Here is a 10,552-nt window from a genome sequence, read left to right on the forward strand (position 1 = left end):
GACCACAGGCTTGTGCTTCCATGTCTGGCAACATCAAACCCCAAAAAATCTGAGGTGACCTTGTGTGACCCCAGAATAGCAAACAACATAGGCCTCACCGAGGCCATGTGTCTTCTGTGGTTATTTTAGTCACTGGACAGTCTAGTGCTGGTCCCTCTGGGGTGCAAAAACTTGGCAACCTGATCTTTGAACTCATTTGATTTAATTTTATTTTTTAGGACAGTGGATTTCTCTGTCTCTGTCAATCCCCTCCCTTTGGCATGTAGTGTGATTGTCTGGTTCTTATCCAGTGTAGATTTCCTTTACTTGTTTGGGCCTTCTTTATTCCTGGAGTGTCTTTTCCGCGATGTAACCAGGACCTGGACCTTGTCCTGCTCTGCATAGGTCTCCTCTTGACACTCCTCAGAATCTCAGACATTCATTCTTATGCTGGTACCGCATGCCAGTAAAGGCTTATCTTGCCCCGCCACTACTTGAGAGCTGTTCTGAGAACACAGTAATTGCTCGGTGCCTAACAGTCAGATGATGAAATGAGCAGCTTGCCCACGGACGAGGTGGGCAGGCAGATGCCCAGTCGCTCCTGCTGTGTGAGGGATGCTGTGTTCCTGAACGGGAACAGATGTGCCCTGTAAAAAGGTCCCTCTTCTCAGCCTAGGACCCGCAGCCCGCCCTTCCTCCCACGCCCCCTCCAGGGCCCTAGTCTGGTGCCTGATTCTCTGTCCGGCACCAGGACCGCCGTTCTCTCTGGGTCTGCAGCTGGCTGCTATCACTACCCACTCTTGCCTGAATGGATGCGGGTAGGAGACTTTGGTGCCAGGTTTGGGCGCTAAGGCCTGCGAGGGCCTAGGTACGACCCTCCTCCCTCGACCTGTGCTTGGAGCTGGCTCTTGTGCAGTGAGAGTCAGGCCAGTTTGAGTCTGATCTGGGGAGCTGAGTTCAGAGGTCACTTCCTCATTCCAGCAGCCTCGAGAATGATGCCAGCACCAGGCTTGGTGAGAAGTGGCAACTCACTGTCCTCTCTGCACACACAGTCCTGCCAAACCCCACCTAGGAGCCTCCCAGTGCCGTTGACACTGCCCAAGAATGTCCAGAGGCCAAGGAGGAACGGTGTCAAGCGCACAGCCCTTTCCTACCCTCATGGGAGCAGGAGCCCCAGTGCCTGCTTTAGAAAGGGAGGGACATGTGTGTCCTTGTGTGTCCCTGGTTCTGCCTCACTACAGGACTCAGGGCTGGCTTCTGAGTTTTCGTCAGTATTTCTCCAAGTTCTGTGTTAGTCACATGGGCCTAAGAGCCTTGGTGTTTACAGGGAGTCACCCAGCTCTGGGCCCTGGCCACTCTGTTCCACCAAGTCCGTTCCAGATGCCAAGGGTGCTAGGGTTCAGGAAGGCATTTCATTCTCTCCACCATGGTTTTATAGCTCTTGGACTGGGAGAAGAGGCAGCTCTGGCTCTGTGTTTTGGAGCTCGGTTCTATGCCTCCATGCCATGGCTGTTTCTATGAATGAGTCATTCAATAAAGGCAATCAGACTGGGGAAAAGGCAGGGGAGGCTCAGAGATTTCTCCATAGGATGTGGCTCCCGTTTTGTGGTACCCCTTCTCCTATCTATGTCACCGTGTGTGAATCAGACGATGAGGTGACCTCATGCTGACCCAGTTTACCTAAAGTCAGTGGATTATGTCAAACCTTGTTATCCCCAAACCTAGCATTCACACCCCAATCCAGAACAGCAGAATCTGTGTTTGCTGCTCCAGGGGTCTACCTTCCCTGCAGCCCTGTCCAGAGTCAGGGCCGTACCTTCCGAGAGTCAGAAGTGCTGCCCGAGGGTCGCATCTGGGGACCCAGAGAGGAGCAGCAGAGAGGAGCTGGGGATCCTGACTGGAAGAGAGGGACAGCTGTGGCGTATCATACCTCTGCACCATCTACACCAGACACTGCGTGAGGAGTCGCCCTCCACTGCAGCTGGTGATGTGCTCTCTGTGTCTTCCTTCCTCCGTCCTTCCTTCCCTCCTTCCTTTCTTTTTTCTTTTCTTTTTTTTATTTTTTTTTTCGAGACAGGGTTTCTCTGTAGCTTTGGAGCCTGTCCTAGAACTAGCTCTTGTAGACCAGGCTGGCCTCGAACTCACAGAGATCCACCTGCCTCTGCCTCCTGAGTGCTGGGATTAAAGGCATCGCCACCACCACCCAGCCCTGGCCTGTGTCTTTCAAGAGATGGCTCCTGCCCATTCCCATGTTTCTCAACACAGTTCTGCACTTTTCTGTGTGGATCCCAGTTCTCTTATCTTGGCATCTGTGCCTTCCTGGGCTATGTTGAATGGTCTCACAATTTACCGCAGAGGACAGCTATGCAGGGGGATGGACATGGAATAGCCTCATGGAGAGATTCCACTTCTCTGGTCCCCTCTGCCAGCCACTTCTTTCCCACAGATAAACTTCAGGGAAGATTCCCTGTAGGAATTTTCTGGGGCAATGCCCATCTCTTCTCATACTCCAGTCTGTTCCCCAGGGGAGGGGCGGATGGTTCAGTCTGTAGAGGGCTTGATATGCAAACATGGGGACTTGTCTCAGCACATGCACACACACACAGGCACACACACAAAGACACACAGACACAGAGACACACACATACAGACACACGCTTGTGCACACACACATACGATAGATAGACAAAGAGACTCACACACAACACACTACACACTACAAGCACACACACACGCCTGTATGAGTGCACGCACACACAGATACGCAGAGATCTGGATGAGTATGCAAAGGTGTTTATTGAGTAGAAAAGATCTGTTCAGTTAAATGTGAAGAAAACCGGGGACAGTTTCATAAGGACAGGTGCTGACCACAGCACGGGCAGAAGAACATGCTCTTCACCACTGTGAACATGGAGCTGGTTCTAGAGCTAAAATATCCCATCCAAGTGAACCGGAACCACTGGGTAAGTACCGTTGTCTTGTGGAGTTCTGTTGTTACAAGCAACTCTGTAGAACATTGTTGCTGGTGACGTTTGGTATCGGCATTGTGTATAATGTGCTCCTGGAGTTGTGAGGTTACAGTAAGTTAAAGATACTCGAGCAGGACTATTATGACAATTTGTGTGTGTCCTGTTTCTGCAGGGAGTGTTTGGTCTGCCACACACACCGACAACAGCAGCAAAAGTTGTATGAAGAAAAGTATTTTTGTCCTTGCAGTGTCCTGTATAGTTGTTAACCCCCCGCATTGCTGCAGTACATTGGAGGCCGGGCCTATTATTTACATGCTGGATTTCAAACCACTGGGAAGGGGTTAAACCCCGTGGCACCTGGACTGAGGAGACCATTAGTACAAGTGGCAGCAGCAGCAGCAGACAAAGTCGGGGCTCCAGCAGCTTCACACCCATGCTCCTGTGAGAACAGAGAGAAGTAACTACTCCCCATCCCCCTCTGCTGGCACCGTGGGCTCACAGTTCCCCTGCCTCTCCCGTCCTAGTCTTAGAGTTGGGGGGGCTTACCCGGTCTATGTTGTGGCTCCCGTGAGAACACAGTGCTGGTTGTCCTGGAAATCAGGGATAAATGAGAGTTCCACCTGGACACACATATATAGAGCAGCCCTTGGGGTGGAGCTGGCAGAGCCAGGGGGCTGGAGTCTTCACCACACAGGACCACAGATTGACACAATGCCTCCTTGTGCAACTGGCCTTCTGTTTTGTTGCTTGACCAACCAACGGACACCCAAAGAGCAGTGCTGCTAGCTCCTTTGTAAGGAACCTAACTCCAAGTCATCTCGCACGGGACAGACTTGGAAGTCTGAATTTGAACTCTGCACAAATACCTCTGTATCACCTGCTGATTGACTGCAGATTTTTTGACTGTGACTGTGTTACAGACAGATCAAGGTTCCCAAACGCCTGGCTAGGAAAGTCAAATTCACAAAAGATATGCACATTTCTGTCTCTCAGTCTTAACATTATATAATGGTGAGGTCTGGAGAAAAGCCTCAGCAGCTAAGAGCACGTGCTGTTCTTCCAGAGGACCTAAGTTTGTTCCCAGCACCTATGTTGGGTGACTTAACGACTGTTTGTAACTCCGTTTCCAGGGGGTCCGATGTCCTCTAATAGCTTCTGTGAGCATGCACACACCCACAGATACACATAAATAAAAATAAATCTTAGGGACTGGTGAGATGGCTCAGAGCTTAGGGGCACCTCCAGCTCTTCTAGACACCTGTTCCAAAGAACTCAGGGTTGTCACCCAGAGCTCAGAGCTGCAGAGAACGCCAGCTCCAGGGCAATCTGACACCTTGTCTTTTTTGGCTTCTGTTAGTACCTGCTCACATGTCACACACACAGACACACATTCACACACACGCACACACACACTCACACACACTCACTCACACGCACACACACGCACACACACGCACACACTCACACATAAGTTAAAGTTAACAAACTTTAAAAACTGTATTCAGAAATAATAACAAAATTGTCCTAAGGGCATGATGCATAATATTTTTCTGATTGTTTCCTGCATAAGATTACTTTGGACATTTCCAGCTACCCACATCTGCCTCCAGACTAGTACAAATTGCCTAGTTTTACACTGAGGACCTTCAAGAGAACACCTCTTTACCTAAGATGGTCTGGTATAAGCCCAGGCCAGTGCACTGACCTTTCATGTGAGTTTGAATGTGTTTGTCTTTACTCTGGGATTTGGACCTGGGATCTGTGCTCTCTAGATAAACGCTCTCCACTGAACTCCATCCGCAGTGATGCACTGATGAGAGTTTTGACTTCAGCAGAGTAAATCCTCCCCTGCATTCCCGTCAATAGTACATTTCAGTTGTCGTGAAGCACACCCAGAATTATACTCTAGTAGTAATTAGTTTTTATGACTTGATGAAGTGATAAGATATATCAAGAAATACTTCCTCATTTCTCATAAAACCACAGTGAGTCTTTTGCTGTCCCCTTGATAGCTACCCCTTTGTGTGGATTTCACTGATGAGAGCAGGCGTCCACGACTTGGAACTTCTTCAACCTCGGTATATTGTTGCAGTGACCGCTCTTAACCTGCGGACTGACAGTGCCCAGGCTCAGCATAGCGTTGGACACAGCTGAGTGCAGGGACTGTGCAGGAAATGACAATGCACAGCGTGTATAACAGCGTCATAACAACCTGTGTTTTAGGACTGATCTTTTGGGAGTGCTTAGGAAGTGTTGGGACAGGGTCTCACTCTGTAACCTAGGTCTAGTTAGAACTTTCTTGAAAACCCAGATTGGATTCAAATTTTCCACCCTTCTCCCGAGTGCTGGGGTTGTAGACCTGCACACCCACGCCCAGTTTGTGAGCCAGATTGTAGGTATCTCTGAAAGACTAGTGGAGGAAATGCTGGCTTATGGCCTGCGGTGCGGCTGGTGGGTAGTTAGGACCCTGTGGGCATGTTCTTGAAGGGATATTGGGACCCAGGTGCCTTCCTTTCTCCTCCATGACCTGGGCAGCTTTGCTTTAGCACAGGCTTCTCACCAGCCGCAGACCCTCAAGGAATGGAGTCGCTGACTGTGGATTGCTGTCTTTGAAACTGGAAAACAAGCTTGATCTTTGCTCTTCCAGGCCATTTGTCTCAGCTGTCAATCAAGCAGGAGAAAGCTGATTTACACAGCGATGCAAGTTAATTAACTGTGATTTATTTCTGAAAGTTAAAAGAGTATTCGGTGAATGGGGCTCTAAAATTGTCTTCTTTGTATTCTGGAGCCTCCTCCATATCTCCTCGGAAGGCTCCTGAAGGAAAGCAGATCCTGAACTTTTGGATGAGGTTTCTGGAATTGCATGGGAATCCAGAGGCAGACAGGGTTCTGGTTTGGTTGTATCTGGGAAGGGCCTCGAGTCTTCCTCGTACACTCAGGTATCTGCAGAGTGACTCTGTGCATATAACATCCATGAGGGCCCTGTGGAGCCTGCGTCGCCCGTCAGTCCATGCTTGCTGTGGGTGATTGGAACCATCTTGCTGGCTGTGGTCAAGTCTTCACACTGGGAGCCACTGAAGGGATGTTTTTGTTCCTCCCTTCCCCCTCCCTCCTTCCTTCCCTCTCTCTCTCTTCCACACACTCTCTCTGTTTCTTTTTTGTTTTTTGTTGAGACGTGTTTTTTTTTTGTGTCGCCTTGGCTGTCCTGGAACTAGTTCTGTAGACCAGGTTGGCCTCAAACTCACAGAGATCCATCTGCCTCTGCCTCCTGAGTGCTGGGACTAAAGGCGTGCGCCACCACCCCCAGCACTGAAAGTGTCCTTATGGTACTCATTGAGGGGTGCCTGTCACACCCCATGTAGTGGTTACAGATAGAATGGATGGTGGGATACTCTGGTCCCTACCTGGCTGTCAGCTCCTTTGATTGGGATTTTAATTGAAATTACTATGAATCTACAGGTTAATATGAAAAAAAATGTATATATGTTTTTACTTATCCAAGCACTTACATTCAACAGAGGCAAAAAACTTTTGGGGTCCAGATGGTCTGCAGCTTGTTTCTCAAGCACTGACCCGGATGGAAAGCTGCAGGTGACAAGATCTAGATCCCAGGAGGACTGTACTCCAAGGACAGGGAAGTGCAGGAGAAAGAACTCTGATGAGGGGAACACAGAGACTTTTTGTTCAAGCTCTGCTTGTAGCGCAGTCTCCAGTCGCTAGCTCAACAATACACAAACAGCAGTGGGGAAATAACATGCTCACTGTTGGGGAGGCCCCAGAGCTTTGTGTCTCTGTCCACCAGTATCCCTTCCCAGTCCTTCTGATGCCCACAGCTGTGCCACTGACGGCTCAGTGATGCAGAACTTTGTGTTCCTAGCACGCTTGTTTCCTAAACATCATGATTCTCCTCATAAACCCACCTTACAGTTTCATTTACTGAGAGTGTACAGGACTACATCCCTTAGCATAACTGACCCCATGATGGAAGTACCACCATTCAGGCCATAAAAGTCAGCATATAGATGTCACCACCTGCCAAAAATGAGAACAAAGACCTAATCCATCAAAGTCCATGGCTCTGGGAAAGTCTCTAAAAGTGCTGACCTGGCTTTTAGGCACTGTGGTTCTGTTTCTGGCTCACTGCTCTTGTTAACTGAAATATGTCAACCTAGGACATGGTTTTTGACCTTGAAAGTTCAACCTGAGAAAGGCTCAGGGCTACAGTGGGATCCTAGCCACTCAGTGTAGTCACCAGCCAGCTAATAAAGATTTTCTTTGGCTTAAACCCATGTCTGGGCAATCTTCTTTGGTGAATACCCCACTAGAGCAAGCCCTTATATTTTGTTTTGTTTTTGTTTTTTTAACAAATGACACTCTTTGAGTAGTATTAAGAAGAATGCTCTGTTGGTCGTCACCTTCAGGGATTGGCACTGAAAAGCCATCATGGTCTCATGTCCTGGTCCTAAGGAAGCTCTGCTTTTCTGCTTTTCTCACTCTCAGAGAACATGTCTTTCTTTCCCTCATTTTTTCTCTGCATTTCCCTGTGTGGCACGCTGAGTGTCCTGGAACTCACTCTGTACACCAGGCTGGCCTCCAACTCAGAGATCTTACTGCCCCCGCCTCCCAAGTGCTGGGATTGAAGCGTGGGTCACCACTGCCTGGCTTGAGAATCTTTTTTTCTACTGGCAATAGATATCATGTGCTTTGCTCTGAAACTCATTTCTTTTTTTGAAGTTATGGATCCTGGTTTCACCTGGTGGAGGATTCTGAGAAGTCTCCAGCTAGCTACCGGTGTGGACCTATGTTCCTATTGCTGGTAACACATCAGGTCGGTGGACACAGCAAAATCGAGACACCTCTTCTGTAGGCCTTGGATACTATCAAGATGTTCTTAGCTTTGGGTTGGCGGAAGCTGTCTGTTCATGCATTCCAGAGGATTTACAGAACAGTTACAAAAATGTTAGGTCACACTGAGGTGTGAAAGAGAAGCTGTTAACGGGGCTAAGGCTGGCCTGTCTGGTTTGGCTCTGGACCTGCAACTTCCTAACTCTGAAGTTCTAATCGGTCAGTCAGATTCTGTAGGTATTTTTCTTTCTGGAGAATTTCATTCACACGTAATTGTAAGAGCAAAAGTTAATCTGTAGGCCCCACCTGCCCAAAGACAAGGTAACTTCCTGGAATGCTGGGAGTTGTAGTTCTTGAGAAATAACAGCCACATATTTCATGCCCCTAAACAAATTTATTTGCCCCAACTACTCCAGTTATACTTGATCACATGCAGGCAAGAAGTACGTGGGCAGGAGGAAATACATCAAGATGTATGCTTGCTGTTATGCCCAAATCCACGAAGTCCCCCAAAAGCCAACAAGGAGACTGAGTCCTGTATGTAAAAGCAAAGAGCCTTTATTTTACACAAGTTTGCAAACTCGGTCTCTTTGCATGTCCAATGGAATAAACAGAGAGCCTTGAGCTCAGTTAGAATGGGGTTTTATAGTAGTAAAGGTGGGGGTGAGGGGTTTCTGAGGTTCAGGACCCCTGATTGGCTGACATTTGGCTAGGGGTGTCCTGGTGAGTGTGCTAGCAGGTGGTCCTATCTACAGCAGTTGGAATGTTAGGCATTCCTTTGGATGGTCTGTTTTTGGGTGGTTCCATGCTAGGTAATCTCAGTTTGTGGTTCTTCCTACATCCAGGAATTGCTTCAGGGTAAACTACTGAGACTCAGGCCTCTATTAAATTTATCAGTGGCTGAGTCTTACTCTGGCAGGTGATAATGGCTGGAAGTAAAGAGCTTCCTTTGGGTGGTCTGTTCATATTTAGCTTATCATGGCTGGCTCCTACAGTTGCCCCTGATTGGACCTGATGGCAAATGCAATGAATTATGGATTTTCTGAAAATTTTTTTTTGTTTGTTTTAGACAGGGTTTGCCTGTGTACCGCTGGTTGTCCTAGAACTGATCAGATTGGCCTCAAACTCAGAGATCTGCCTTCCTCTGCTTCCTGAGTGCTGGGATTAAAGGCGCGTGCTGCTGCCACAGCCTCTACCACCACCACCTCCTCCACCGCCACCTCCACCACCACCTCCACTACCTCCTCCACCACCACCTCCCACCACCTCCTCCACCGCCACCTCCCACCACCTCCACCGCCACCTCCCACCACCTCCACCTCCACCACCACCACCACCTCCGCCGCCACCACCACTACCACTGCTACTACCACCTCCCACCACCTCCTCCACCGCCACCTCCCACCACCTCCACCACCTCCTCCACCGCCACCTCCCACCACCTCCACCGCCACCTCCCACCACCTCCATCACCTCCTCCACTGCCACCTCCCACCACCTCCACCACCACTACCTCTACCGCCACCTCCCACCACCTCCTCCACCACCACCTCCCACCACCTCCACCACCATCACCACCTCCACCACCACCTCCACCACCTCCTCCACCGCCACCTCCCACCACCTCCACCGCCACCTCCCACCACCTCCACCGCCACCTCCCACCACCTCCACCTCCACCACCACCACCACCACCACCACCACCACCACCACCACCACCACCACCACCACCATCACCACCACCACCACCACCTCCACCACCACCACCACCACCACCACCACCACCACCACCACCTCCACCACCACCTCCACCACCACCTCTACCACCTCCTCCACCACCACCTCCCACCACCTCCACCACCATCACCACCTCCACCACCACCTCCACCACCTCCACCACCACCACCACCACCACCACCACCACCACCACCACCACCACCACCACCACCATCACGTCCCATATGAAAGTAATTTGTGGCCACTCACTAGGATCCCAGAGTGGACCTGAGCAGAGCCCATCCTGGTCAGGATTTAATTAAAGCTTGCTTCAAGTTTGGCTCATAATTATGGAACTGGTCTTTCTGTCGAGAATCTCAGGATTAACAATAATAATTATTATTTTTTCTCCTAGAAGTGTTTTATGTTGAGTGGAGAAAAGTGGGAGGAATCCTGACTAGAACAGGATTATATTGCCTCAGGCGGGTGAACAATCGTTTAGGAAGCAGGATGCAAGGCAGCCACCCTGAGCTAGCTGGTGGCTTCCAGGTTCCTTGCTTCAGAAATATTACTATAGGTGAGAACTTTAGAGATAGCAAGCCAGCCAAGCTACCAAGTAGCAGGAGATCGTCCACAGAAAGGGTATGTTGTAGGAGGCCCTGGGCCCAATCCCTAGCACTTCAAATAAATAAATAAATAAACAAACAAATAAATGTTTCTGGAACAAAATCATTCACCTAAATAATTCACCGACATATCCTCTTAGAATTTTCAAAATGCATAATTGTTAAAATCAAGCTAAGTTTGGCCTGAAGGGGCACCTGTTACAAGTCCTTGCTTGGAGAGCTGAATCATGAGTTGACAGAAAGATTGACAACTGGTAGTGGGTGTGAACAAAAAATCAACATTGTAGCCAGTCCCAGGAACCAAAGGTTAAAGACAGATGGCCAACTGTGAAACTGTGTTCTAGCTGGCTAACTAGCCCAGCCAGCTTTCTGCTCCCGCTTCTGCTTTCTGCACCTCATTCGCTGTCTGTGTGCAGA

The 10,552-nt window shown here is 49.4% G+C and overlaps 1 protein-coding gene across 1 annotated transcript; it reads right to left on the reverse strand.

The window, feature by feature from the left end:
- Positions 1–2,756: 2,756 nt before the first annotated feature.
- Positions 2,757–3,491, reverse strand: LOC142835750 (eosinophil cationic protein-like). The gene has a single exon (XM_075949476.1). The coding sequence runs from the start codon at positions 3,381–3,383 to the stop codon at positions 2,907–2,909; it is 477 nt and encodes a 158-aa protein (XP_075805591.1). The 5' UTR covers positions 3,384–3,491; the 3' UTR covers positions 2,757–2,906.
- Between the last annotated feature and the right edge of the window lie 7,061 nt (positions 3,492–10,552).

The sequence above is a fragment of the Microtus pennsylvanicus genome, chromosome 15 (assembly GCF_037038515.1).
Source record: "Microtus pennsylvanicus isolate mMicPen1 chromosome 15, mMicPen1.hap1, whole genome shotgun sequence".
Lineage (NCBI taxonomy): Eukaryota > Metazoa > Chordata > Mammalia > Rodentia > Cricetidae > Microtus > Microtus pennsylvanicus.

Excerpts from the sequence above, each read along its gene's own strand:
- LOC142835750 (XM_075949476.1), bottom strand. The coding sequence starts at position 3,383 with ATGGGTGTGAAGCTGCTGGAGCCCCGACTTTGTCTGCTGCTGCTGCTG.